This window comes from Chlamydomonas reinhardtii, chromosome 10 (assembly GCF_000002595.2).
Source record: "Chlamydomonas reinhardtii strain CC-503 cw92 mt+ chromosome 10, whole genome shotgun sequence".
Lineage (NCBI taxonomy): Eukaryota > Viridiplantae > Chlorophyta > Chlorophyceae > Chlamydomonadales > Chlamydomonadaceae > Chlamydomonas > Chlamydomonas reinhardtii.
The window spans coordinates 2,761,930-2,788,454 of NC_057013.1; the positions used below are offsets into that span (position 1 = coordinate 2,761,930).

Here is a 26,525-nt window from a genome sequence, read left to right on the forward strand (position 1 = left end):
CCCCCCAGAGGATGACTGAGAGGGAAGAATGGGATACCGAGATGGTTCAAAATTTTCCGCGATCACAAGTAAAACATTCACACGCCGCTTACCGTGAGCACGTCACCGCAAACAACGCGTGCGGCGCGCCCCACTCTCGCGCCTCAACCGCTCGGTCGCCCTCCCGCCCGTCGCTCCTCAACCGCGACACGCTCGCCCGGCCGCCGCGGGCCGACTGCGGAGCCGCGGCCGGACGCGAACGCGCTCGCTCACAACAATGGAAATGCAGCAGCCGCAGCCAGCGGTGGCGGGCGCGCCGCTACCGGAGCGCCAGTCGGCGCAGCCCTACTACTTGGATCAGTCGCCGCCTGGGTACCGCCTTTACGGGGCCAACTTGGAGCCGCATCAGCCGGCCCCGACACCCAGCGGGCATGCGGCAACCCCAACCGGTACGCCGCGGTAGTGCCTTTGCGTTGTGCCGTGCTTGTCGGCGCGTCGGGCGTGTCGGGTGGTCCCTTGGGTGGTCCGGTAGGTGCTGCGGTACAGTTCTTGGCAGCTGGCAGCGGCGGTTCCGAACCTCCTGCTTCAGTCCACCCTGTCTGCTGCTTGTTTTCGCATGCTTACCTCGCTGACTCCTGATCTTGACATGCATGCCGCCGCAGGTGTCAGCGGTGGCTGCCTGCCTCCGTCGCCATCCCAGTCCCTCTGCGCGCACGCCCAGTTACCGTGCGCGTCCGTGGCTGCAACGCCTTCAAGCGCAGGAGGCGCTCCTGCGCCCACCACCGTCATCACAGCTGCAGCTGCTGGAGGTGGCGACAGCGGTGCACACGGTGATGTTGTCGGGTCTGCGACACCGGCAGCAGCGGCGGTGATGGCTCCGGCGTTGCAGCACGCCATCAGCCATGTGGCGGCCCCCTCGGGCGCGCTGCCATACTTCCCGCACCACTCCCACCTGCAGCCGCAACCCCACGCGCATTACCAGCACCAGTACCAGCACCAATACTCGCACCAGTACCCGCACCAGTACCCGCACCACTACCAACACCAACACCACTACCAACACCAGCACCGGCCCCAGCCCCAGCCCCAGCCCAAGCACCCGCAGCACTTCCACTCTCACCAGGAGCAGCCATGGGGCACCGGGCAACACGTGTCCCCCCTCGCTCCAGGCGGGATGAGCAGCTTGACGCCGTCGCCATTCAGCCCGGCCACTGCCGCCGCCGCCACGGCCGCAGCAGCCCATGGCGCACCTTCAGGCGGCGCCGCCACAAGCCCCTTAGTGCCGAGCTTCTCATCGCCGCTGCCATGGCAGCAGCCACAGCAGGAGCCGCGTCAGACTTCTTGTGCTCCGGCACCGTGTGAGCAACAACAGCGGCAACAGCTGCAGCAGCCAGGGCAGGGCCAGGAGCCTCACGCCTCGGCTGCAGACACGGCTGTGCCGCTGCCGCAAACCATGTCGGCGCCTGCCGCCCTCAACCACCTGCAGCTAGCGCCGCCGCCCCACTACCACTACAGCTACCCGGGGCCGCAACCGCCAGCGCAACAGCACTCCCAGCAGCCGCACATGCCCGTGCAGCCTGTGCCGCCGCCTGCCCCCCAGCCGCCGGGGCCTCCGCCGCAGCCGCCTCCACAGCTGCAGCCTCCCATGGTCTGGGCGGCGCCACCCTACTGGCCGCACAGCGGGCCGCCGGGCGTGTCACCGAGGCCGTGTGCCCCACAGCCCGCCACTGCACCCCAGCAACAACCGCCGCCGCAGCCACAGCACCCCTGGCAACAACCGCGAGCGCCCCCGTTCCACCAGCCGCCGTCCTCTCCTCCGGCTCCACCTCCTGCGGCTCTCCCGCAGCCACGGCCACCGCCGCTGCCAATCCCACCGCGCCCGCCGCCCTCGCTACCCGCCCCGCTGGTGTGGCTGCCAAAGCCCAACTGGTGCGCCTACCACATTCTCCGCTGGCAGGTGAGGGCTGCAGGCATCCCAAGTCCCACACCCCAACCCCAAACTCCTCATATGCCTCGTTTGCCCCGCTCACTCCACGCCCACTCCACTCCACGCCCATGGTCGCCGGCACCTCATATGTGTAATCTACCCAACCCCCATCTGACACGTGCAGCTGCCTCCTTTCCCCTTCCTTCCCTCTCTACCCCCTCTTCTTCTCTGATCAGGCCGCCGCCAACCACATCCTGTTCTACCTGGTCGACCATGACTACAAGGCAGTGCTGGCAGTGGTGGTGAGTGTGTAAATGGGAGGAAGGAGCCAAGGAGCGGGGCAGATCCTTGCTGAGGATAAGGTTGCAGTCACACCAATCAGTGCCGCCCATGTGCCGGCCACCTTACCGGCTCGCTTACCGCAGCCACTTCCCGCGCTTTTTGCGCCTGGATCGGGTTGAAGCATATCAACAACCTCGCACCCACCCACACACCCGCGCACCCACCCATAACCCTCGGTCCCCATCTCGCCCCCACCCCAGGGCACTGACCTGCGCTTCTCCGGCCACTTCGTGTACTCCACGCTGCCTGATGGCCCCGTGGCTGGCAGCCCCCTGCGCTGCACCAACCGCAACAGAGTCATGGACTGGCTGGCGCAGCAGGGCGCAGGTGCGTGCGGGGCCGCCGCCGCAGACTGCAGGGGCCGCCGGCAGCACTGCAAGGCGGGGCTGCGGCGGGCGCTCCACTGCCGAGTTGGGGCTGCAGCGACCCAGTCCGTCCATGCCTTGTTGTTGTCGGGTTGTTGAGCCCTTACACCCACGTTTAGCTTAGCATTGCAGTCCCAATACGGTGTCTGTGTAAGAGTGTGTGTGTGTTTGTGTCCTCTGCTGCGCAGTGGACCCTGCCGACGCCTCCCGGCTGCGGTTGCCGCCGCTGGCGCCGCACGAATTGGCGCTGTTGGAGTCCTCAGATCCGCTGTTCAGCCGGCCCGCGGAGAGCGTACTGGACAGGTGTGTATGTGTGTGTTTGTGCGTTTGTGTGTGGGGGGGCGGGCGGGCGGAGGCCCGTGCTGCGGGGCCCCATGCTGCATGCCTTGGGGAGGGGACAGGCGGCTAAGGCTGTAACACTCACCAATTCCTGGATCTGTGTCGGTCACGGTGCTGCCGCCCGATGGCGTGATGCACGCAGGCGCTACAGCTCCTGGCGTGAGGAGGTGGGGGTGCTGCCGGACGGACGCCACATCAAGCAGTTCTGGGTGTCAGCCGCCCCGCCGGCCGGGTGTGGCGAGGAGACCGGCGGTGAGTGTGGAAGTCGGCGTGGGGTCCTATTTCATATTATCGTGATGCCACATGCGCAGCTCAGTCGTATTGGCATGTAAGGCTGGAGGCTGGTCGCTTGACGATCTCCTGGTCTACGCAGGCGGTGACGGCGCGTGTGAGGGCCGGCCGGGCCAGCGGTCGGCGGCTGCGGCACTGCCGGAGCGGCTGGTGGTGGTGGCTGAGGACAGCCACCGCCGGGACAGGTGCGGCAGCGTGGGATGGCGCGACAGCCCCTGTGCCCATGTGTCAAGAACTCGTGTGTCAAGGAGCGTCACATGGCTTGCAAGTTACAGGCAGCACCGTTCGCCCCCAGGTCCCAGCCATTAGTTGTACCGCGGAGCCGCTGAGTCGCATGTGCTTGCCCCACAGGCGCTACACGTACCGCGCCTTGCCCGAGTTCGGCGGATTCGTGTTCGAAAACGGCCACTGCGCCAAGGAGTGGCTCAGCTTTGTCGTGGGCAGGAGGCTGCAGCCAACCGCGCTGCCGCAGCGGCCACCGCGCCGCAAGGGAGCTGCTGCGACAGCGGGTGCCGCCGCAACCGTGAGTGTGCTAGGCATACCAGCCAGGGCACTTTGATCGCTCTGTCCTGCTTGCCATGCAAGACCATGCTGACAGGGTAAACTAAGATTGTGACAGGCTTTCACTCGCGTGCCGCCGCAGGCCAACGGCGGTGTCCGGCGCAACATGTCGCGCACCAACGGTGCTAGCAGCCCCAGCAGCGATGCCAGCGACGGCGGAGGTCCGCAGGAGGCCGGCGGCACCAGCTCAACACCCGGCAGCGCCAGCGGTCAGCAGCAGCGGCAGACCCCAAGCGCTGCCGCGGAAGCGACTGCCAGCGCCACGGCGGCGGTTGCTGCGGCGGCGGCGCAGCCCAGCCCCGGCGCTGACGGCAGCCGCCGTGGCGTGGCTGCTGCTGTGGCGGCTGCGGTGGCAGGTGTGGCAGGCATGGACTGGAGCCAGCTGCGGCTCGGCGGCTCCGGCAGCGTGCCACCGGCGGCAGGTGTAGGCGCAGGCGTGGCGCCACCTAGCCCTTTTTCTCCGCCACCCCAGCCGCCACAGCTGCCACCGCCGCCACCGCCGCCACCGCCGCCAGTCTGGGCGGCTCAAGGTCACGGTGTCGGCTCAGCCCCCAGCCATGTTCCACCCAACAACCAGAGCCCGCTGCTGCACCCGGGCACGCATCCACCGCACCACCACTTGCAGCACCCACACCCACACCTGCACCCGCCCGCCGACCCACACCCGCTGCTGCACCCGGGCGTGCCGCAGCTGCACCCCGGTGTGGATCCGGGCAGCTGCGGCCCTGCCAGCAGCGCCTGGACAGCCGCCGGGCAGCACCCCCTTCTGGCGACGCCGCCGCCGCCGCACCACCACCACCACAACCGCAACGCACACGGCCGCGCCGACGTGTCGGGTGGTGGCCACGCCGGCGCAGTGCCGCACACTGCCGCGCCGCCAGCGCAGCAGCAACAGTTTGCCGCCGCAACAGCCCGCCCTGTAACGCCGCCGCTGCCGTCGCCTCCGCCCCACCCCGACAGCCAGCTACTCGCGGACCTGTGTATGACGGTGGACGAGGACGGCGACGACTTTGCGGACTGGCTGCTGCGCACCTGCAGCGGCGGCGAAGGTCTGCTAACGGACTGGTGGAAGGGGCCAGCTGCCAGCGGTGACGGCGGAGCGGTCGGCGCAGCAGGCGGCGTGGCCAGCGTGACCGGGGGGCATGGTGGCGGCGGCGGCGTGGACGCGATGGATGTCCAGCACGTCAAGTCAGAGACTGAGGTACCGGCCGGTGGCGATAGCCCGCACGCGGAGCAAAAGCCTAGCTATGGCGGCACCGGCGGCGCCGCTGGGTTTGCTGCTGTCGTGGCGGTCGCAGCCGGCTCACCATTACCAGCGTCGCCGCCGCCCTCGCGGTCGCGCTCGGGCTCGCCACCTGCCCCACGCGCACCGCCCAGGGCCCAGCATTCGGGCCCCGGTTCCGACCACCCCCAGCCTATGGACATGCATGGCTTCGGTGGCGGAGGCGGCGTCACTGTTGTGGCTTCGGACGCCACTGACGGCGAGGCCTCGACCGCCCCAGCCGCAGCTGCAGCCGCCATCCACCAGGAGCAGCCGCTGCAGCCAGAGCCGCGCCCGCCCCTGCCGCCGCGGCAGCACGCCGCATCCGCTGGCCTCGTCACGGGCATGGGCATGGAACCGGGGGTGCAGGCGCTTGGCGGAGGTGGCTTTGGCGAGGGGCTTGGCGCGGGACTGGGCGGGCTGCTGGCGTGGGACGGCGGCCCCGACGCGGACTTTGACGTCTTTACGGCGCCTGACGTGCGCGCCGCGTTCCAGCACAGCCCACGACTGCTAGACTGGGTGGCAGGTGGGTGAGGAGACTGAGGAGGAGCGGTGTGGGGACCTGCTCATCCGGGCATGTGGAGATCTCGGGGTTGGGGCGGGAGGCTGCAGTGGTGCCCTGAGAGCTAGTGCCTGCAGCTGCGCCCAGCGCAGCTGTGGTGGTGATGGCTGCCTCCCCCGCCTTCGTTCCTTAAAAGCTCAATCCTCTGACGCGCTTGCCAATATGCGTGCTACAGGTGTGCCTGACGCCGGCTCCCTGTCTGCCTACCGGAGCTGGGCGGCCCTGCTGCGCGGCTTCGCCTCGCAGGCTGCAGCTGGCTGCAACACGGGCGCCGCTGGGGACGCACGGCAGCCTGCAGCCGGAGCTCTCACAGGTCCCACGGAGGCGCACGTGCGGGAGCTGCTGGACGAGCTGTCGAGGCAGTGCGTCAGCCTGCGCGTGTGTGTGGAGCTGAGCGGGGCGGTGGTGGCGCTGCGGGACGCCTGCCGCGGGCGCCAGCCGGGGGTGGCAGCGGCGGCGGAGCGGCTGCTTGAGGAGTGGCACGGCGTGGCGGCGCAGGCGCTGGGCACGGCGGCACAGGCGCTGAGCGTGTCACGAGCGAACAGCGGCTCCGGCAGTGGCGCCAGTGCTGGCGGTGCGGGTGCTGGCCTGGGCCTGAGCGACGACCCGATGGATTGGCTGTGGTAGACCGCTTGGCGGCCCGGACACGCACAAACACGTAGTTGTATTCCTTGTCCTTTTTAACACACACGTAGTTAATCCTCCCTTGGCTACTCACTACCGGTAGCATACACGGTAAAGAGCTAGCTCGGCCCGCCGTGATCCGATTATCGGAAAGGGGGCGGGCCGTGCGGCACACCCCTCACACGTTGGTGACAAGTGCATAAACAGTGAGGCGGCACGGGTAGTGTCCTGCAGTGCGTGCGCTCGTGAGCTGCATCAAGCATGGTTTGCTGTGGAGTGGTATCATGGTATCAAGCATGTGTTGTTGTGTGTTGCCCTATGATAGTGTTGCTTTTGCATGTTGGCACATAATCCATGCCATTACGGCAGCAGTGATGGTGAGTCCTGTGCTGTGGCGGTGCGACACGAGCGGGGCATTGCCCCTCGTGGCGGTCAGGCGCAGGGATGTATCCCGCGTGGTGCACCCCTGGCTATGTGGGTTTGGGTTGATGGACACATGTTGATACGAAGCACGCTCACGCAGTGGTCAAGTGGTTTTGCGTCATGCCAAACGGTTCTGTTTGTGTACCATTTACGAGTTTCAGAGACGTTTACGGTATTGGGCGTTCAATGATGGGCTGTACATCATCCGGGGTAAAGGTCTTAAGATGGACATCATCTTGGGTAATGATTGTAGGAGACAGCGCTAGAATGTAGGGACAGGGCCTGGAGCAGCCCTCTGTTTGCCGCTTGCGCTCAGGCGGAGGCTCATCTGCGCCGGGAGCAGAGCCGTACGCGGACCGGACCGGACCAGGTAAGAGTGGTGGTTGGAGTACGGAGAGACACAGGGGTTAACTTTGAACCAATCCCGTAAGGAAACAGAGAGACACAGGGGGCGCTGCTATGGTCAATACGTGAGTTCCGGGCTGAGGCCAAACACACTGCCGCTTCGTGTGGGAACGCTCGGCGAGAGAGCCTCGGAAGGTCGACCGGTGCTAGACAGTCGGCGGACAGGGTGGGCTGTAACGTTTACAGCATGTCGCGGGACCGCGTGTCCCACTCTCTCCATCAACGCCCGGCTGACAAGAATCGTCCTCCAGCAGCGGCGCCAGTTCGCACAGACACTGGGATTACTGAACATATGTCCTGTACAGTCTCACGCGCAGTATCGTGAGCCACTACAATGTTCTTTGGGCCTATTTACTCTCGTTTATCCACGCACGTATTGCTCTCAGCTCTTCACCCAGCCGCGTCCGCAGCCACGGTCCTACTATCAAAATTAGAAATACACACGCGATGGGTTGCAAAAGAAGAAGTGAAGTGCCAGCGTCATGTCAAATGCGGCTTCCACGCTGCCCCGCTGCGCAACCCCACAGGCTTAACACCCCGCCTGCGTTGGCCGCCACGGCACCTCCCCCAGCAGCACACCCTCCACACGGCCGCCAGGTCATAGTCAAAGCCAGGATTCAAAGGCTCACACAAGGTCTCCAGTCAAAGAAGTTCTTAAAGGGCACGGGGGTAAAAATCGACGGCGCAGGTAAGCTTATTGCCTGCTGCCGCCTGCGTGCCCGAAGTAGTAGAATGATTCTCGATCCAGACCAGCTGCAGACTAGACGCCAACCACACCAGCAGGTGCCATATGCACACAGAACACGCTCGTGACAACCACGCACACTCATGCCCACCCATTCATGCGCCCTGTGACCGGCCTTGAGCACCACGAATCAATGACACCGAGGCCGGCTCCGCAACATGAACGACTCCGTCAAACATCTCCTCAAGCCCTGCGACGTAGCTCGCCCTCCCTCCTTGCAGTGGCTGCCGCACAAGGGCGCGTGTCGTTGCCATTGAAAGATGCAGCCTGCCACGCCGTTGCAGACAGCCACCCCCGTATGACGCCACCTGTAACGTTCCCGCTTGTCCCGCACACTCACGCATGTTCTAGGATGCGCCATGGCCAGCTCTGCAAAACTTGATCACGAAGACGTATCTCCGGTCATGCAGATTCGACCCCGGTGGAGCGCCATCATAGCAGCAAACCACCGTGCGGGCCAGGCCGTGCCGGTGGCAACCTCCACGTGCCGAACAAACATGCGGCGCCCACACCCACTCTTGAAGCACGCCACTCGCAGCGCCACACGTCAGGGGATGAAACACACACGTCAAACAAACCGCCGGTCCCGTCCCGCCACACGTTCTATACTATTGCTGCAGCAAAGCACTGTAGCCGTTGCACGTGCCTCTGTGCTGCACATTTACTCCTCGTCCTCGTCCTCGTCCGCCATCTCCCGTGCCTCCCGCTCCCGTTCCCTATCCCGGTCGCGCCCCCGTGCCTCGCGTGTTTTCCCCTCTGGCCGGGAGCGCTCACCACCGGCCCGCTCGGCCCGGTTGCTGGCGCCTGGCGCACCGCCGCCGCGGCCGCCCGCTGCCGAACCGCCGTGCTTGCCGTTGGCGGTGGCAGTGCCGTTAGTGGCCACAGGCGCGGCAGTGGCGGCTGTGCGTGGCCGCTTCTCCACGACCTCATCGCTGCAGGCTCCGGGGTGCTCCTCAGAGCTGCTCTTGTCCGAGTGGCGGTGCCGCTTGGCAGCCTGCTCGTCATCGCTGTCCGCGTGCAGGCGGCCGCCTCCGCTGCGGTAGTGGCCGTAGCCGTTGCGGTCCTTGCGGTCCGCAATCTACACGTGGCAGCAGGAGATACCATCGTCAGTTAGGTGTGTGTGCATGAAGAACCGAGAAGCGCGAGGCAGCGTGCTCAAGGACTTGAAGCCATGCAGTGCTGCACACGCACAGGCGGACGCTAGCAACCCCACACGCCAGCCCCACCCCACGAATTCAGCCCCGTGGGCTTTGAAACACGCACCTCCGTGCGCAGGAAGCGCAGCTCGTCACGTAGCCGCTCATTCTCCTCCTTGAGGCGCTTGTTCTCGTCCTCCAGCGACTGCGCCCGGCGCTCCATCGTGTGATACGAGTTCTCCAGCTCGCGCCGCTCATCCTCCAGCACGTTGCGCTGCAGGAATAATTTAGGGTATCAAGTGCGTTAGAAATGCTTGGTAGCGTATGGACAGCAAACAAGGTCCGAATGTGCAAGTCAGAACGTCTGGGCAGCGACTAACCTCCTCTTCCAGCTTGGACAAGTGCTCCTGCTTCCGTCGCCGTGACCGGCGTGCCGACTCGCGGTTGCTCAGCATCCTGTGAAAGCGCGAGTCGAGCGAAAAAAGTCAAGCGACGATCCATCTCCGCGATCCCTGTTTACCGGGCAGCGCGAGTCGCGGGGCTTACCGCCGGGCACGCCGGGAGTCCACCTTGTCCCCGTCTCTGTCCGAGTTACCGCCAGAGGTCGCCGGGTGCGCTGCGCTGAGGTGCCGCGCGCCGATGGTACCAAGCTGGCCAAGCTGGAGTGCTGCCGCGGCCGCAGCTGCGGGCGACAACGCCGCAGCAAGCGGGTTGGGTGGGGGCTGGAACCCCGGCATCCCGTGCAGAGCAGCCGCACCCACTGCCGAAAGCGACGCCAAGTCCGAGAGCGCAGGAATGCCGGCGAGTGGGTAGCCGGTGGGCAGGGGCGGGGCGGGGGGCAGCGCCACCGGGGCGGGCAGGGGCGGCACCACAGCCCCTTTGAGCACTTCCACCGCCTCGGGCAGCCTGAAGGCCGAGTTGGGCGCGGCTGGTGCGCCTGGAGCCGGTGGCGCAGCAGCAGCTGTTTCCACTTTTACAGCAGAAGCTGGCGCAAGCCCTTGTGCTGTTACTGCAGGCATCGCGCCCGATGAAGGAAGCACGAGCTGGCGAAGTAGCTCCAGCGACGGCACCCGAGGAATGCCACCCACCGCAGCTGCTGCTGAGGTTACTACATCTGAAAGCACTCCGGCTGGTAGCGAGGAAGAAGCGCCTGCGGGCTGCGAGGCTGACGCCCCTCCCTGCGAGCTTTCCACGACAGCAGCCGCGAGGTTCGTGGTTGACGGTATACGCTTCAGAAACTCCTGAAATGCCGCCTCCGAGTCAGTGCGGCCCATCCCAGCCTGGCCTAGTCTCCAAAAGCCGCCTAAAAGGTCATCGACGCTTGTTTGCCGCTCCATGGCGCTCATAATAAGAAGTCAGTGCCCCTAGGGCAGGTTGCTATTGCTTGCTGTCCGTGTGAGTTGAGTCAAGTTGTGAGTTTGAAGAGTTTGGGCGCTCTGGTGCTGCGTCGGGGCTCATGTCAGCACGCCGACGTGGCAAACTTGCCCAATTGTCGTACGAGCCCGCGCCCTGCATAGAACGGCATGAAGGCCGCAGCCATTGGAAGCCATGGCCTACTGTAGGAGAACGAGCGCCAGCGCGGGGCTGGCGCTGCGGTTTGGCTCCTGGTCATTTCTGCGCGCGAGTCCGGTGGGCATTCCTCGTTGCTGAGCAAGCGCCAGCGCGTGTGGGAAAGCAGGCCCATCTGTAGATAATGCGAATAATCTGGTATAGCATTGTCTGCGGCTCGCTGGCAGCGCCTGGCGTGCCGGGAGCAGCGACCTTCCCCGACCTTCCAGGCACGACCCCGTAGGCGTCCGCGCTGGCGCTGGCAACACGCGACTGAGTTATAGGAGCGCGATGTGATACTCTAGACAGCCAGTGATGTGGGTATACTAACGGGCCTGTGTGCAAGTTGGGTGCGCACGCGTTGTTGCCGCGCCAGCGCCCTGTTCCCGCGGCCCCCTGCGGCCCCTACCACTCACCCTTAGTTCCCCTCTAATCGATCTGTCCATTACCCCCTCCAACTTCCCTCCAACCCATGCACATTTATGTATGGTTCCTGACAGGGCTCAGACCGGGGTCCACTCATGAATGGATCGTGGTTCCTGACGCGTGCGACTGGTGCGACCGAGGGCGACCGTTGCAGACATGCACATCATGCGGGGCGAAAGAGGGTGCGGAAGGCTAAGGAAATTGGTGCCCAGCCGCCAAAAGTCGGCTCCGGCGCTGCCGTGGAAGTTGACACGACGGGGGCGAAGCACTCGGACGAGTCATCTTGGCGTTTCCAGGCGTTTTCATCACAGCGAAGGGAAGTTGGAACTAAGACATTGCAGCGTTGCGTGCCAAAGATAATAGCTATGCGCGCGACCATGACCGTGCTCGCCGCAGAGGTTCGGTCTTGTCGCTCGTTGCGCGATACACTTATCTGCGCCGGCTCACCGTGTTGCCCATCACGCCACTTCTGGTCACGTTCGCCACACCGTTGGCGCGTGTACTCGTCGCGTCGTCCCACTGCAGTTAGGGTTTCGGTGCCATCCGCTGATGTCAACCTTGGCTGCATCGACTCGCACGGGCGCGCTCGGCGACGCGGCCCCGCTGAGTTCATCCTTGACGGAGCACAAACCGATAGCCTTGTTTGTGTACCAGACGCCGCAATCGACATCGGCTACGCACGGGCGCTGGTGACGCGCCCTGAAGCTTTGGGTACTGGGGATTCGAACCCCGAGGTTTTGCGGCCATACACGCGGCTGAGCGCCCTGCGCTTGCGGGCCAGCAGCAGTCGTGCCGCCGGGCACCTGCTGCGCAGCTCCTTGCTACCCTCGTTAGAGCTCCTCACGCTGTACAGCCACTACGACGACAATGGCGGTGGCGAGGAGGAGAAGGGGCAGCGGCTGGCGGAGTCTTCAGCGCCCGAGCCTTCTACTTCGGCAGCGATGGGGGGCAGTGTGGGAGCAGCGGACGTGCCCCCAGACTTCCTGGCGTTCCAGGGACTGCGGGAGCTAACCATTGACGAGGGCGGTACGCGGCACGGCAGCGGGTGGCCGTGGGGCGAGTGGGCCGCGTTCCGACACCTGAGCGCGTTGGAGAGCTTGACTTGGATTGGTGGGTGGAGTAGCGCACCTGTTTGGTGTGGGGGTGTCATAATAGGCGGGGCCCTTCTGGGTTGCTGGGCGCAATGCTTGCATCTGTCGACATAATGCGACGCCCCTCGGGCTGTCGCCCGCTTGTGTCCCTGGACAGCCCCTCTGCACCCGACAGCGAGCACCCGCACCCCACCCGATGTACCCCCGCGCCGCAGGCGACTACCAGTACGGGCTGCGCGGGGACGTGCGCGACGCGCTGCCGGCGCTGTCCGGCCTCCGCCGCCTGTCCATGCACTCCGCCTACCACTGCCCCCAGGGACTGGCCCAGCTGCAGCACCTGGAGGACCTCAGCGTCACCGTCAGATCGGGCGGTGGCGACTCGCTGGGAGCCTGGGACCTGCGCGGCCTGCGCGGCCTGCGGCGGGCGGTGTTCCAAGGCCGGAGCTTTGGCGGGCTCACGCACCTGCCGCGCATGGACGCCTCACTGGCAGCGCTGGAGCGGCTGTGCCTGGTGGATGTGCAGGTGGGCGGTGGGGCAGGAGGTGGATGTGAGAGGGAGGGGCAGTTTACTTCCAGTGCCGAAAAAAAGCAGGAGATGGGAAGACGGAAGTGAGAGCTCAGGGTTCCGAGAGCGCACGGGCGAATTCTTGGGCATTGCGGGTGTTCGAGGCATGGGTGCGTGCGGCGCGCGCGTTGTATTCGTGCCGGCCGGCCTTGAGCCATCCTGTCTCACCTCACGCCAGCCACCAATACTCCGCTTAATGACGCGCAGGTGTCCCTGCGGACCACCGAGGCGGCTCGGGGGAGCCCAGCAAGCGATCAGGCCGGGGCGCAGCAATCGCAACAGCAAGAGCACGCCACGGCCGGCACCGCCGCGGCCGCGGCTGATGTGCAGCTCAACCCGCTGCACGACCTGTTTGAGGTCTGGGTGGCGCCCTGTGGCGTGCTGCCCAGTATCCGGACCGTGGAGGTCTGGTATCCCTTCTTCACGTCCTCCGGCAGTGCCCTCACGGGGCAGCTGGGGCTCGACCCGGGGGCGGGTGGGGGCGGCTGGTTCCAGGGAGGGGATGGGGCACGGTGGCGGGCGCGGCTATGGGCCTACAAGGGCGAGGGCGAGTATGGCGAGCTGGAGGGGCCGTGTGTGCTGCACGTGGTGTCGGGCGTCCCGGTGGATGGAGTGCAGGGCGAGTCGGCGTGCCGGCTGTGGTTGAAGCTCGCGTTTGAGCGGGTGTACTAAACGAGTGAAAGTGGGAGGCCGCACACGGCAGGTCATGTCAATGTGCTGCTGCCATCATGTACGAGGCAGTGAGGCGGCGAGGCAGTGAGGCGGTGGGCAGAGGCATGGCGCACTGCATATACAGATATTCACAGCTACACCAGCACACAGGAGAGCGTGACATACCATGGCCGCGCCTGTTGTGAGCGCCCAGCGCGCCCCAAGCGTTACACCGACTCCCGGCCTCAGCCGGGAGCTACGTGACCACGGCACGTGACCGCGGAGGCCTTTGTGAATTATATGAAGGAGCTGAAGCAGGGTGTGTGTTATGGCAGGTGGCGTGTGTTGCTTGATGTGGTGGGCACGGCCCTGGCCTCATATGCTGCGGGCAAGCTGTGGTGCCTGCTGTGCCTGGCGCTGCGGCCGGCCAGGCCAGGCAAGCCGAGTAAGGGGTATTCCAGCGTTTGCTGCCATAGTTGCCGCAAAATGTTTACAGTCAAGGATGGCTTTGTTATTCGCAGGAAAGGTGGCAAGTGCATGGGCAAGCTGACGGAGCTGGCGGTGGTGGCGCGCAAGGTGATTGAGAAGGCGGCGGCGAAGGAGAAGGCGAAGCAGCAGCTGGCGGAGGAGGAGAAGGCGAAGCAGGCTAAGGAGGTGCTGATCATTAGCGACAGTGACTGAGGCGTCATAGGTTTAGACAAGGAGGAGGCGGCGATCGAGGCAGTGAAGGAGGCAAGGACGCAATGTGATGCGCTCCCACGCTGTAGCAGGAAAGCAGACAAAAGCCACATCTAGATGCCCCAGGGCGTGTTCCGCCCACACACGCACAAGAGGTATGAGGAAGAGAGGGATCCCAGAGCGAGGGGTCCCAGAAACGGAGTTGGAAGTAAGTGGCAAAGTACAGTGTGTTGAATCATTCACTATGGCTGACAGTGAGTGAGGGGCGTGTCGAGGTATGTCGAGGCCTCAAGGGCACGGTGTGAGAGGAGTTGAGAGAGGTATGAAGTCTGCGTCATTACACCGGTATGCGGACTGGTCGTGTGGTCTGCGGGACGGTCGTGGTGCGAGGGCGCGAACCCGCGGTGCTGCTGAACGACATGTCGTGCCACATGTCAGTCCCGGACTGTCCCGGAGCGCACGGTGGGACCCTCTATGCGCCAAGCGTAGCCGTGGCTGTGGAGGGCATGAGGGGATGAGAGCAGGCCCCCGTGGCCCCGGCTGCAAACATGGGGAGAAGGACGACGACGTCCTGCCGAGTCCCAACGGTATGGCAAGTCAGCAGCAGCAGACCTGTCGCCCACCATTGCGGCTAGAGCCATTGGAACGCCCGAAGTCCTAAGCAGTTTCTGAGCCCAGACGGCTGAGTGGGGACTGGGGCTGCGTTGGGACTGAGGCGCAGGGACGGCCAGTGTGCGTGTTCGCAGGACTGACATTGCATATTCTCCCGCACGGGGCATCCATGAGGGCATCCAGCACCATGGTTCAGCTCATCAGCTTGCGTATGTCTGCATCAGGTCGTCCCCCCCCCCCCTCGCCCCCAAACACTGTCAGCCGGGGTCACGAAAGCTGCCGCCGTCGGATTAAGCCTAGACTACACTACGATACACGTCCTTTACTCCTGTCGCCCTCCTGCCATCTGATGCCTCTGCTTAGCCATGTCTACACGGCTGTCCATGCACACACCACCTGAAATCGGTCAACTGTCCCCTCCGCCCTCCCTCCCGCCCGAATGGGGACTCGCCGCGCTTCGGGGTCACATGCCGCTAACTCTGCCCTCGTGTTCACAAAACCGCATCCGAATGCCGGATCGCCACCCTCCTCATAAGCCCCATCCTTCCTTCCAGCTACCGCTACCGCCAACAGCAGCACCACCACCACTGCGTCACGGCATAGCCAGGTCCGCAAAGTCGAACCTGGGCGGCGTGGCCATGGGCGGCAGCTCATACATGTTTTGCAGGCTCACGAAGTCGTTTTCCTCGCCGTCCGCCAGACTGCTGCCGGTGCCCGAGGTGAAGCTGCTGCTAGCCGCCAGCTGCCCCAGCGGACCGCTGTGCAGCTGAGCTGTGGCATGTGCGCCGCCGTGTTGGTGGTGATGGTGGTGGTGGTGGTGATGCCCGGCGCCGCCGTGGCCGTTGGCGTCGCCACCGTCCGAGTGGGTGTGGCCACCGCCGCCACCGCCGCCTGTGCGCGAGCCGCGATGCATCAGGGAAGTTCAGAATGCCAACGCAGGCTAGAAGGAGGAGAAGCACACGCAGAAGGGCACAAAGCGGACCTCCACACAAACCACGTGCTGTGCATGGGGCTACATGTCCCCAAGAACGCAACTCACCGTAGCTGTCGTAGTCGGACCGCAGGTCAAACGCCGCAGACGAGTGCTGTAGCCCCGCCGCGCCGTGCCCGCCGCCCGCTGTTCCTCTCCCAGACACCCCAGCCGACGCAGCCACAGGTGCCGACGCCAGTCGCCCAAGCCCCGCCCCAGCGCCACCACCAGAACCGCCCCCGGACGACGAAGCAGCGCTCCCGCCTGCACCTCCTGCTGTCGCCGCTGCTCCCGCCCCGTCGGCGCGCGGCGCCCGCACCATAGCCGACGCCTCCGCCAGCAACTCGCCGACCTGGCCGCAGCGCAGCCGCAGCGCCGCGAGCATCTTGCGCCGGTGGCAGGCCGCCAGGCTGCCCGCAGTGGCGCCCACCAGGCTGCCGGCGCCGTCAGCGCGCGTGTCGCCGTAGGTGGGGCCGTGGTGCAGCGCGGTGGCGCGCAGAGCAGCGACCAACGAGTACATGGAGTGCACCTGGCGCGTGTGTGTATGTGTGTCAACGGCACATGATGGGTACGTGAGGGTGAAAGGTTGTGTGACACTGCGCGCATGCGGCCTGGACCTAAGGGCGATCAGATACCTGGAGCGACGAGCTGCCTTCCCACCACCACCAACATACTCCTCACGGACATACCACATCTCAACCAGCTTTTCCCACCCACCATCATAACCCCCCAAAACACCCTCCCCCTATTCACCTCGCTGTTGTGCGACCAGAACGCCTCATCAGTGGCCACCTCGCCAGCCGCCGCCGCGGCGCGCGCGTCCGCTAGCGCCTCCTCCAGCCGCCCCGCCGCCGCCGCCTCCGACACCTCAAGCAGAGCCGCCAGCCGGCACCGCACCAGCCCCAGCTCCCCCCGCAACGCGCGGCAGCGCGCGCGAAGCGTCACCACGTCATCACTGGCGCCCTCATCGTCGTCGTCATCAACCTCCGGCACGCGCGCGGCGGCGGCGCCGTCCGGAGCTGCGCCGCCGGCACCGCCGGCGAGCGCGGCGATGGCACGTGCGCGTGCCGTCTCCGGAGAGGCGACCCGGCTCACACCGGCATCGCTGCTGCTGGCACTGGTGCCTGGGGACGCAACCGCTCCGGCGACCAATGTAGCCGCCGTTACGGCGGCCTCAGCTGCAGACGCCTGCGCCTTTGCCAGTCGCGCATGCAGCGCTGCAAGCTCTTCCCTAAGCCGCGGCTCCGACTCCTGCGCCTTTGCCGCAGCTGCGGCGGCACTGCGCGCCTCCGCCAGCTGCGCCCTTGCCGCCTCCGCCTCCTCCTGCGCCGACTCCAGCAGTGACGTGGCCGCCTCCGCCGCCATCTCGGCCTCCTCGGCGGCGCGGCGCAGCGTGTCCGCCTGCGCCTCCAACTCCGCCGCCCGCGCCTCCGCCGCCGCCAGCCGCTCCTGCAGCGCCTCCACCTCCGCCGCCGCTGCTGCCGAGCCCGCGCCCGACCTCGCTCCTGCAGCTGCCGCCTCCTGGTGCGCTTCCGCCACCTTGTGCTCTAGCGCCTGTACCTGCCGCCGCGCCGACTCAGCCGCTGCCGCCGCCTCTGACCGGGCCATGGCTAGGCCTGCCCGTGCCTCCGCCAGCTCCGCTGCCAGGCGGCCCCGCGCCTCGGCAACCTCACCTTGCGCGGCCGCCAGCGCGGCCCGCAGCTCGGCCGCGCAGCGCTCCGCCGCCTCCGCCCGCGCCGCCTCCGCTGCGCGCGCATCCTCCCGCCGCTGCAGCTCCGCCGCGTGCGCCTCCGCGTCCACGCCGCCAACCTGTGGCCCCGCGCCCTCCCGCGCCGCCTCCGCCTCCATAGCCGCCACCACCGCCTCCGCCTCCACCTCCGCAATGCGCGCCTCCAGCGCCCGCCGCTCTGTCTCCGCCGCCTGCAGCTTAGCCGTCAGCTCCTCTGCCGCGGCCTCCGCCAGGCGCATGCGCTCGCGGCACTCCTCCATCTCACGCTGCGCCCGCAGCTTCTCACTATTGGCGGCCTTTGTATCGCGCGACGCCGCCGCAAGCTCGAACTTGGCGGTCTGCGTTTGATCGTCGGAGATAAGAACCTTCAAGAGTAAACCAAGGTCTAACATAGTTTGGCAGAGTCGGCGACCGGTCCTATCTGAAAGCAAATACCCATCTATGTCACAAGAGGTGACAGAGGCCTTTACCATTCTGAACCAAGCCGCATATGGAAACAGTTCAGCCCCACGCCCCGCCCCCACGCCCCGCCCCCACGCCCTGACGCACCGCTGTCTCCGCACGCAGGTCGTTCATGTCCTTTTGCAGCTTCAGCAGCCGCTGCCGCGACGTTTCCACGTCCTTGGCAGCCACCTCCGCCGCCTTGCGCTCGCGCGCCTCCGCCTCCGCCACAGTCTTAGCCGCCGTGGCCGCCGCCTCCCGCGCAGCCGTTGCCTCCGCCTTCGCCTCCGCCAGGCGCAGCTGCACCTCCGCCAGCTCGCCCCGCAGCTTGCTGTTCTCCTCAGACAGCCGAGAGGAAGAAGAGCCCGCCGCCTCCACCGCGCCCGCCGCCGCCGCGTCCGCCCGCGCCGCCGCCCGCAGCGCCTCCGCCAGTTGCTGCTGCATGACCTCCCGCTCGGACTCCAGCCGCGCCACGCGCGCCTCGGCCGCGGTCGCCGCAGCCACGCTGGCGGATGCGTCCTGGCCGGCGCTGCGCTGCAGGTCGCCGTGCGCAGTCCGCAGCTCCTCAAGCTGCTGGTGCGCCTCCGCCAGGGCCGCGTTCGCGTCCTGCGCCGCGGCGCCGTGCTCCACCTCCGCCACCGCAGCCCGCGCCTCGACCTCTGTCAGCCGCGCCTCCGCAGCTCCACGCGCCGCCGTCGCCGCCGCCAGCTCTTTCGCCTGCTGCTCCGCCCGCGCGCGCGCCTGCTCCAGCTCCTGCCGCAGCCGTGCCAGCGCCTCGTTCGCCGCCGCGAGCTGCGCGCCCGCGTCCTGGCCGCTGCTGCTTGTGCTGCTGGTGTCGGCGCCTGCTCCGGGGTGCTGCTGCCTGTGATTGGGCCGCTGCTGCAGGCTGCTGTGCGTCTGGGCATGGCCGTGGGTGGCCACCTGGTACGCCTCCTCCACTGGGCCCGAGCCCCAGTCAAACTCGTCATCCGACACCCACGAGTCCGCACTGGCGCGCCGCCCGCCCGAGGCCCGCGCCGCCGCCACGCCCGCCGCCACGCCCGCGGCCGCCGCCGGCGTGTGGCGTGTAGGCGAGATATCCATCCCGTCCACTACCGACCGGCCCGCCGGGGTGGCAACGGGGGCGGCTGGCGCCGCTGCTGCCGCCGCCGCCAGCCGCTTTGCCTGCGCCAGCTGCTGCTCCAGCTCGGCCTTGTCGGCCCGCAGCTTGGCGGCCTCCAGGTCCCGGCGCCGCAGCAGCTTGGCCACGTGGCGCCGGATGTCCGCGGGCAGCTGTGCACGTGGGCAGGGTAGCGACGGGAGGTCAGGCGGTGGCAGACAAAAGTGCCCAGGAGCGTGATAGGCGGTTGGGGATAGCGAAGTGGCTGCAATGGGTTCCCTGGACGTGAGCCCCCACTTGCACGGACCACCAAATCCCCGACTCACGTCCATGACCCGCATGTGCACGTGCCGCGCGTGCTCGCCGCCCTCGCCGCCCGTGCCGCTGGCCCTCCGCGAGCCGCCCTCCGCGTGCAGGTGCGGGTGCAGCGGCGGGTGGCCGCTGCCGTGCTGTGCGGCGGAGGCGCCGTCGCCGTGCGGGTGCGCCGGCACGCCCAGCGCCGCCGCCACGGCCGCCAGCGCGCCGGCGTCGAAATGGGAGCGGCCCTCCGCCGCCTCGCCCGGCGGTGTGTGGATGCCGCCGTGATCGTCCAGCAACTCCAGCTCCCGCAGGCGCGCCTCCGCCGCCGCCGCCGACCGGCGCGCGCCCGCCAGCGCCTCCTCCAGCTCGCGCTCCCGCCGCCGCAGCTCCAGCAGCTCGCCGCTGGCGTTCTGCGCCTCCGCCTGCAGCGCCGCGTTGAGCGAGCGCAGGCTGGAGGCCGCGGACTCAGCGGCCGAGGCGCGGTGAGCCTCCGCGCGGAGCGCCTGCGAAGAAGCCGTGTGTGTTCCAGGCGCGGTATCATCGGTGTGGTGGCGGTTTCTGGCTTGTTGCGCCATGATGCAACACCCACGCCTGAGCTGAGCCTTTCGGTAGGTAAGGTGGCCTGATATGCCCAGCGGCCGCGCCGTTGGCACCCCACCCAGACCAGCTGCTCACAGGCTCTCCATTCCCCGTGCTCCGCCCCGCGGCCCGCACACTCACCTCCAGTTCCTCCTCCTTGGCCATGAGCTGTAGCTGCTGCTCGTGCATCTGGCTCAGCATGAACTGGCTGGCGTGCCGCTGCAGCGTCAGCTCCACCTGCAGGTTATAATTGTCGGTAGCCAGACGCGTGGCGCTGGCCATGTCCTGTATGGGTGGGGGGAGAATCCGATGGAGCAGGAGAGGGGAAACAGGAGCGGACGCAGGTGTAGGTTAAATGGGTGCGGCAGAGCAACGGCGCTACGGCGCTTACCCCAGAGCATGAGACAAACCCAAATCTGCGGGTGCTAGCCCTCTCCCCTCCCCTCTTGCAGCAGTCGCCTCCCAAACTCCGCGGCTTTGGCAACGGTAGGAGCAAGTGCCACCCGAACCCCGTTACGAACCCCATGACAGCGTCACAGCCGAACCCTTCAACTCTCGTGCCCCACCTTCGCCACTGTCTTGAGCTCCGCTATCTGTTGCTCGCTCACTCGTGCGGCGGACCCCGAGTAATGGCGATTGTCTACCATAAGACTGAAGCTGGTTTTCAGCGCGTTGGCCATAGAGCGCAGGTCCGAGCGCACAGCCCTAAACACGTCCGCGCCATTGCGGATGTCTGGCACGTCGGCCCCGCACAATAGCGTGTCCCACTCCTTGTTAAGGGTCTGCTGCATGTGCTGCGCCATATGGTCCTGAAAATCCTGGTCTCGGTCGCCTGCGCCAGACGCACGGCGGGCGGATGCCCACTCCTCGCCGCCCCGAACCTGCTGAACTGGTGTCTGAAATCCTCTCAAGTCAGGCGATGAGTTTGGATGCACAGGCGGAGTGAGCTGGACCATCGAGCTCTTCTGCAGGGTGCAGCGCTGGGATGTCAACAACGCGGTGAGCCCAGAGTCCAGCACGTCGCTGGACGCACGGGCGATCTTGCAGTCAACGCACCATGTTCAAGGGGCGCTCAGGCGAGAAGGTCCGTGCAAGAGCTTCCCTCGCGGGCCCAGACAGCGACGGAGCCTTCTCCATCGCTGCTAGGCGTCAACTGATTGACTGTTCGGCCTAAATGAGGTGCTGAATCTCGCCTGAAAGGCCGTGGGGCCGAGCGGTCAGTGCATGGTCTGTAAGGGCGGGAAGGCCCCAAAATCTAGGGTTTGGTTATGTACTTTAGGTAAGAAGAGGCCAAAGCAAAGGCACACGGCCCTGGGAAACGCAGGATAGCAGGTAGCGACAAACTCGAGTTCGGTCCGTGGTTTCCTGAGCAGTTCTATATACTAAGCAGTAGCAACAGAGTCATGTGGATAAGAGAAACGCGCGCAGAGTTCGACGAGGGAGCCCAGCGGTGAACGTCATCATTGCTCGCGGGAGTGTGGCATCCCAGGACCATTTCTGCGTGCAACTCCAGTGTTGTGGGCACTCGTGTGGTGTGTAGGTGTAACTTGAAAACCTCCAGGGCCCATGTTAGCCGCTTGCACGCGCTGGTGAAAGCCCCAACTCGCATTCCAGCGCAGCTGCAACCCCCACAATGCTGCTTATGCCTCAAAAAGCCCTGAGGGGCTCAGCGCGGCTCACCAGGTCGACTCGACCGCTTCGCCCAACACAAAAGACGTGGAGATGGTCGCCCACATCCGTCGCGGGCGCGACGAAACAGAGCGCACCGCTGGCGCTGGTGCCGAAGAAGAAGCCCGATGGCCCCAGTACCGACCTAGGCGTCATCCTGGGCCGGCTGTCGCAGGTAAGCGGCGCGCCACACGGTCGTGTGGGCGGGGTTCAACGGGCAGCAGCGGTGGAAGCGTTGCGCACTGCAACGGGCACGGCGACAGTCCCAAGCGCAGCACCATTCGCCATTTCGCACACGCCTGTGTACTTGCGCACGCCAACATCCTCCTTCTCTCGCTGTTGCCGGCCTGTGCAGCTGGCGCTGCCGTACTGGCAGGAGGAGAAGTCGGCGCGGTGGAAGCTGGCGGGCGTGGTGGGGCTGACACTGGCGACCACAGCCGTCAGGTGTGCACCGCCGCGCATGCGACATGTCGCGTTCATGATGCGGGGCCGGCGCAGTGTGATGCAGTGTGTTGAGAGGACACGAGCCCGGCGTAGCCTGCATCCACAAGCGGCGAGTGATTGCGGGCGCCAGGCGCAGGCATTGGTGCCAGCCCCGCAAGCCGACCTGTTGCATACGCACTCCATCCGGGGCGGGACGGTGGTCATACGCACACAGATACACATCAACTTTGCACCCCATGCTACGTGTCATTCCGAATCAACGCATGGCATCGCACGGCGCCGGTGGCGTTGTCTCCCTGCCGCTGCCGCTGCTGCCCTGCACCTGCGCTTGCGGCACATGCAGTGTGGTGTTCAACTTCCTGGGCCGCGACTTCTTCACGGCGCTGAGCGATAAGGACGAGGTCGCGTTTAAGTACCAGCTGATGAAGTACCTGGCGGGGTTCGCGCTGGGCATCCCGGTGTTCGTGTTCAAGAGCTACTTCCAGGTGCGGGCTCCTTTGTTGTGTGATATGTTTGTCTTCGTTTGCCCGACAGGCGCAACTGCGTGATAAGGTGCATGCAGCAGGATGCGTGAACAGCAAGGAGCCATCGCTGCACCATACGTGCCCACGCTGCCGCCCTCGCACGCGTCGCACTGTCCGCGCCGCCGCCCACAGAGCAAGCTGGCGCTGGAGTGGCGGCAGTGGATGACGGAGCGGCTGCTGGCCGAGTACCTGAGTGAGCGCACCTTCTACGGGCTGCAGCAGAGCGCCGAGGTCGACAACCCCGACCAGCGCATCACCAGCGACGTCGCGTGAGTCGCGCTGGCAGGGGGGAGGGGCGCGGGATCTGCGAGTGGAAGGCGCGTGGCCACCGGACATAGTGGGGCAGGCCTCCGGTAGCGCCAGTGAAGCCAGCAAGGCACGAGTATGTGTTGGGAAAGCAGGGGTCGTGTGTATGTACGGCAATGTGAGCTCCTTTGCACGTACGTGGCAGCCCTGATGTATGTGCAAACCGGCTGGTCTCTCGCAGCACCTTCACGGACACGGCTCTGGGCCTGTCGCTGACGCTGCTCAACGCCGCCATCGACCTGGTGTCATTCTCCGGCATCCTGTTCACCATCTACCCCCCGCTGTTCGCGGCGCTGGTGCTGTACTCGGTGGGCGGCACGGCGGCGTCCGTGGCGTTGGGCAAGGTGCGGCGGTCTGGGTGGGGCGTCAGAGGGCGATAGGGCGGAACGGTGGAAGGGCAAGTGGGCGGGTGCGCCCGGCACCTTGAGGAGCGATGAGACCAGGCGAGACCCCTGGATGTGACTGTCAGCAGGTCAGCTTAGATTTGCGGACGTAAGTGCTACACGCGCTTACAACCGCCCCTGTTCGCCCCGCCTTTCCCCGCGCCTTTCCTCGCCTGCACACCCTTGCGCGCAGAACCTGGTGACGCTCAACTTCAACCAGGAGGCGCGCGAGGCCGACTTCCGCTATGGGCTGGTGCGCGTGCGCGAGAACGCCGAGAGCATCGCCTTCTATGACGGTGACCAGGACGAGCGCGCGCTGCTCAAGCTGGTGAGGCGGGATGGAGGCAGAGGGGCAGAGGCCCAGAATGCGGGCGGAAGGACCTGTTGTGGGAAGGGGGCAGTTGCCAGTCGGCCCAAGGCTTTGCACCGTTACACCGTACCAATGTCCTCCACCCGCCACCCGGGCCCACCGCGCAGTCAAGCTCAAACGCCTCCCATGCTACTCCCTAAACCGCCATAGAACTGTATCTTAAAAAGGTTAGCCCGCTGCCCATCACTCCTCAGCGCTTGCAAGCCGCGGTGGAGAACTACATGGGCCTTATTACCGCCAGTCGGAACCTGGACTTCTTCACCTCCTACTACCGCTACCTCATTCAGCTACTGCCTGCAGCCGTGGTGGCGCCGCTGTTCTTCCAGGTGTGTGTGTGGAGGGGGGTGGGGTGTGTGTCCGGGGGGGGGGGTATAGGGGACACGGAAACGCCAAGGGCGCATCGTATATTACATGTGTGCGTGGTTGTGTGTCATGGGAAGTGGATGGCGGGGGAGGGCTGTGGTTCAGCCCTGGTAGGGCCGGTCCGGGTGTAGACGTGCTGTGGAGGCTGGGGTTCAAGGTCGGGCTGAGGGCCTGAGGATGAGATCCCCGGTTCACGCTGTGGACACGAGCTTGACCCATGGTGCTGGCCCTCTGGTGCCGCACGGCTGCCCCTGCCCCCTGCGTGCAGGGCAAGATCGACTTTGGCGTGATCAACCAGAGCCAGTCGGCCTTCAACCACATCCTCAATGACGTCTCGCTGGTCATCTACCAGGTGCGGTACGGGGCGGCCCCACGAGCAGCGACCTGGGCCGTAACGGCAGCAGGCACCTGCAGCACGCGGCCGGAGGAAGTTGCACCGGCCTCGTGCTTGTCAGCCTATAAAACCGCCGACATGTAAGCCTAAATCCTCAAACTGCTTACCCATGCACAGATTGAGGCGCTGGCGGGCTTCAGCGCGGTGGTGGACCGCCTGGGCGAGTTTGATGAGGCGGTGGTCAGCCGGCGCGCGCAGCAGCAGCAGCTGGCGGAGCGAGCCAAGGCAGGCGCACCAGCTGACTCGGACGTCGCCGCGGCCGCCGCCACCAGCAGCGCACCGGTAGTGGTGGGCGGCGACGACGAGACTTCACTGGCCGCGCTGCCCGGCATCGAGCTGCGCTTCCAGGCCGCGGCCGCTGCCGACGCAGCCTCCTCCGCTGCCGCTGCTGCCACTGCTGCTACAGCCTCTGCCAGCACATCCACCTCCACCAGCACCCATACTGGCAGTAGCAGCCACCACGGGCGGCCGCTGCTGCAGGTGCGCGACCTGACGGTCGCCACGCCGCGCGGCCGCAACGTGCTGCTCACCGGCCTGGACCTGGACCTCATGTCGGGCCAGTCGCTGTTGGTCATGGGGCCCAGCGGCGCCGGCAAGACGTCGTTGCTGCGCGCGGTGGCGGGGCTGTGGAGCGAGGGCCGCGGCTCCATCGACGTGGGCGCGGCGCGCGACGACGTGATGTTCCTGCCGCAGCGGCCCTACATGGTGCTGGGCAGCCTGAGGGACCAGGCGCTGTACCCCAGGTGGGGCGGGAGGGGGCGGGAGGGGGCGGGAGGGCGGCAGGGGGAGGGGGAGGGGTGTTGTGGGTGGGGGCGAGGCAGCGGGTTGAGTGGGGCATGGCGGGGTTTGGCGTGGGCGGGCGGAGTTGGGCGGGGGCGGGTGGGGGTGCGGCATGTTTGTTGTCACTGAACGGCGACTGTGCAAATGAAGCAGGGGAAGTGGTGAGTTCGCGTCAGCGCTAGGGCTTGGCCAGTCGAGCACATCCTGGTTGACGCTCTCGGCATTTGATGTACCCTTACCTGCACACGCCCCGGCCCTCCTCCTGCAGGCGGCACACCCAGCAGCAGGAGGGCTCCACCGCCACGGCCTCCAGCTCCGCTCCGGCCTCGGACAGCTCCTCCACCTCCTCCACCTCTACGTCCTCACCAGCCGCTGCGCCGCTGGTGCCCCCGCCCAGTGACGCGGAGATCCTGTCGGTGCTGGAGCTGGTGCAACTGGGGCACCTGGTCACACGATACGCGCCAGGTGTGTATGTGTGTGTGTTTGTGTGCGTGTGTGTTTGTGTGCGTGTGTTCGTGTGGGTGCGTGCGTGTGTTGCTTGAAAGGGCAAAAGAAGGAATACGCCCCCCTGTGTGAAGGTGCTCGTAAGGAGTGGCCCGGTCCCAAGCAGCATCAACTGCACACCCAACACACCGGGCGTGACACATTCGGGTCGCTTCTAGCACGTGATTGCGTCTTCACGCTCTCCTCACTCGCATCACCTATTGACCGCAGACGCCGAGGGTGAGGCTGCCGGCACGGCCAACGGCAACGGCGCCAGTACCTCCGCCACCACACGCGGCGGCCACGCCTCTCCCTCCTCCCTGTCCGCCGCCGCCGCCAAGGCAGCGCTGGACACGTCTGCGGACTGGGCGTCCAGCCTGTCGCTGGGCGAGCAGCAGCGCCTGGGCTGGGCGCGGCTGCTGCTGGCGCGGCCGCAGCCGGCGCTGGCGCTGCTGGATGAGGCCACGTCGGCGCTGGACCAGGACACCGAGGCGCGCCTGTACAAGGTGCGCGCGCGCGTTTCGTAGGGTGTAGAGCCGACCGCGAAGTGTGCTGCAATTTTTTGTGCGTGCCGCTTTGTTGGGACGGCGAAGTTGTGAGGCCCCTGCAGGCTTGTACGAGGGATGGTGGGTCATATACCGCACATGGGCCTGCGTCTTCCTTAACTTTCCGGTCCACAGTATTGGTGCTACCTTGGGGCCCCGCTGCTCTCTTCCTTAATCTTGGCATTGTCAGCAACCATGGCCAAACTGCCGCATCCTTGTGAATCTGCGCAGGTGCTGGCGCAGTCGGGCATCAGCTATGTGAGTGTGGGGCACCGCTCGACACTGCGCGACTTCCACAGCGCGCTGCTGCAGCTGCGGCCAGACGGCGCCGGAGGCGTGACGTGGGAGGTGCGGCCGCTGGAGGCGGCGCAGGTGGCGGCGGCGACGCAGTAGGGCGGCAGCAGGGCGGGGCAGTGCTGGTGGTGTGTCGGGCTGTGCGGGTTGCGGCTGGGTGCAGGGGTGGCTGGCTGCATGCGGAGCGTCGGCGTGCGGGGCGTGCATACATGCGGTGTGAGTTCAACGGACTACCGGTACACGGCCCGCACACGAATCGGGCGATGGGAGGTGTCGGTTTAGCGTGCGCGTTGTAACATTGAAGGAACGCTTTCCTGCCTGT

General features: G+C 66.3%; 5 protein-coding genes across 7 annotated transcripts; 3 read left to right on the forward strand and 2 right to left on the reverse strand.

Annotated features, from left to right (window-relative positions):
- Positions 1–95: 95 nt before the first annotated feature.
- CHLRE_10g438783v5 (uncharacterized protein) lies at positions 96–7,237 on the forward strand. Of its 2 annotated transcripts, none has more exons than XM_043066762.1 (10): positions 96–428; positions 642–1,936; positions 2,143–2,208; positions 2,449–2,575; positions 2,802–2,916; positions 3,095–3,204; positions 3,326–3,428; positions 3,595–3,766; positions 3,863–5,591; positions 5,803–7,237. In XM_043066762.1, the coding sequence occupies exons 1-10, from the start codon at positions 263–265 to the stop codon at positions 6,252–6,254; spliced, it is 4,335 nt and encodes a 1,444-aa protein (XP_042920160.1). In that variant the 5' UTR covers positions 96–262; the 3' UTR covers positions 6,255–7,237. The 2 variants fall into 2 exon arrangements, with proteins under 2 accessions (XP_042920160.1, XP_042920159.1); XM_043066763.1 differs by having other exon boundaries at positions 3,887–5,591.
- A 10-nt stretch (positions 7,238–7,247) lies between these two features.
- On the reverse strand, positions 7,248–10,365 carry CHLRE_10g438850v5 (uncharacterized protein). The gene is made up of 4 exons (XM_001690325.2): positions 9,507–10,365; positions 9,341–9,416; positions 9,088–9,234; positions 7,248–8,902 (listed from the first exon to the last, which is right to left on the reverse strand). Exons 1-4 carry the CDS (start codon positions 10,295–10,297, stop codon positions 8,486–8,488), a joined length of 1,431 nt encoding a protein of 476 aa, XP_001690377.2. The 5' UTR covers positions 10,298–10,365; the 3' UTR covers positions 7,248–8,485.
- Positions 10,366–10,485: 120 nt separating this feature from the next.
- CHLRE_10g438883v5 (uncharacterized protein) lies at positions 10,486–14,567 on the forward strand. Of its 2 annotated transcripts, none has more exons than XM_043066764.1 (4): positions 10,486–10,825; positions 11,009–12,044; positions 12,241–12,548; positions 12,798–14,567. In XM_043066764.1, exons 2-4 carry the CDS (start codon positions 11,312–11,314, stop codon positions 13,260–13,262), a joined length of 1,506 nt encoding a protein of 501 aa, XP_042920161.1. In that variant the 5' UTR covers positions 10,486–10,825; positions 11,009–11,311; the 3' UTR covers positions 13,263–14,567. The 2 variants fall into 2 exon arrangements, with proteins under 2 accessions (XP_042920161.1, XP_042920162.1); XM_043066765.1 differs by having other exon boundaries at positions 10,486–10,738.
- An 82-nt stretch (positions 14,568–14,649) lies between these two features.
- CHLRE_10g438950v5 (uncharacterized protein) lies at positions 14,650–21,025 on the reverse strand. The gene is made up of 8 exons (XM_043066766.1): positions 20,706–21,025; positions 20,216–20,614; positions 19,791–19,934; positions 19,097–19,573; positions 17,780–18,943; positions 16,255–17,568; positions 15,571–16,030; positions 14,650–15,422 (listed from the first exon to the last, which is right to left on the reverse strand). The coding sequence occupies exons 1-8, from the start codon at positions 20,784–20,786 to the stop codon at positions 15,124–15,126; spliced, it is 4,338 nt and encodes a 1,445-aa protein (XP_042920163.1). The 5' UTR covers positions 20,787–21,025; the 3' UTR covers positions 14,650–15,123.
- A 160-nt stretch (positions 21,026–21,185) lies between these two features.
- On the forward strand, positions 21,186–26,511 carry CHLRE_10g439000v5 (uncharacterized protein). Its single transcript, XM_043066767.1, has 12 exons — positions 21,186–21,492; positions 21,673–21,761; positions 22,105–22,246; positions 22,418–22,554; positions 22,773–22,935; positions 23,168–23,302; positions 23,539–23,670; positions 23,976–24,059; positions 24,219–24,844; positions 25,150–25,346; positions 25,596–25,870; positions 26,141–26,511. The coding sequence occupies exons 1-12, from the start codon at positions 21,283–21,285 to the stop codon at positions 26,300–26,302; spliced, it is 2,352 nt and encodes a 783-aa protein (XP_042920164.1). The 5' UTR covers positions 21,186–21,282; the 3' UTR covers positions 26,303–26,511.
- Positions 26,512–26,525: the final 14 nt, after the last annotated feature.

Bases quoted from the DNA above. Each gene is read 5' to 3' on its own strand.
- CHLRE_10g438883v5 (XM_043066764.1), top strand. From the start codon at position 11,312: ATGACCGTGCTCGCCGCAGAGGTTCGGTCTTGTCGCTCGTTGCGCGAT. The intron at 12,045-12,240 runs GTGGGTGGAGTA...CCCGCGCCGCAG, and splicing joins GGAGAGCTTGACTTGGATTG to GCGACTACCAGTACGGGCTG. The intron at 12,549-12,797 runs GTGGGCGGTGGG...AATGACGCGCAG, and splicing joins TGTGCCTGGTGGATGTGCAG to GTGTCCCTGCGGACCACCGA.
- CHLRE_10g439000v5 (XM_043066767.1), top strand. From the start codon at position 21,283: ATGCTGCTTATGCCTCAAAAAGCCCTGAGGGGCTCAGCGCGGCTCACC. The intron at 21,762-22,104 runs GTGTGCACCGCC...CGGCACATGCAG, and splicing joins CTGGCGACCACAGCCGTCAG to TGTGGTGTTCAACTTCCTGG. The intron at 22,936-23,167 runs GTGCGGCGGTCT...CCTTGCGCGCAG, and splicing joins CGTCCGTGGCGTTGGGCAAG to AACCTGGTGACGCTCAACTT.
- CHLRE_10g438783v5 (XM_043066762.1), top strand. From the start codon at position 263: ATGCAGCAGCCGCAGCCAGCGGTGGCGGGCGCGCCGCTACCGGAGCGC. The intron at 2,209-2,448 runs GTGAGTGTGTAA...CCCCCACCCCAG, and splicing joins AGGCAGTGCTGGCAGTGGTG to GGCACTGACCTGCGCTTCTC. The intron at 3,429-3,594 runs GTGCGGCAGCGT...CTTGCCCCACAG, and splicing joins GACAGCCACCGCCGGGACAG to GCGCTACACGTACCGCGCCT.
- CHLRE_10g438950v5 (XM_043066766.1), bottom strand. From the start codon at position 20,786: ATGGAGAAGGCTCCGTCGCTGTCTGGGCCCGCGAGGGAAGCTCTTGCA. The intron at 19,574-19,790 runs GTGAGTGTGCGG...GCTTCTTCGCAG, and splicing joins CCAAGGAGGAGGAACTGGAG to GCGCTCCGCGCGGAGGCTCA. The intron at 15,423-15,570 runs GTGAGTTGCGTT...GCTCGCGCACAG, and splicing joins GTCCGACTACGACAGCTACG to GCGGCGGTGGCGGCGGTGGC.
- CHLRE_10g438850v5 (XM_001690325.2), bottom strand. From the start codon at position 10,297: ATGGAGCGGCAAACAAGCGTCGATGACCTTTTAGGCGGCTTTTGGAGA. The intron at 9,235-9,340 runs GTTAGTCGCTGC...TTATTCCTGCAG, and splicing joins TGTCCAAGCTGGAAGAGGAG to CGCAACGTGCTGGAGGATGA. The intron at 8,903-9,087 runs GTGCGTGTTTCA...TGCCACGTGTAG, and splicing joins TGCGCTTCCTGCGCACGGAG to ATTGCGGACCGCAAGGACCG.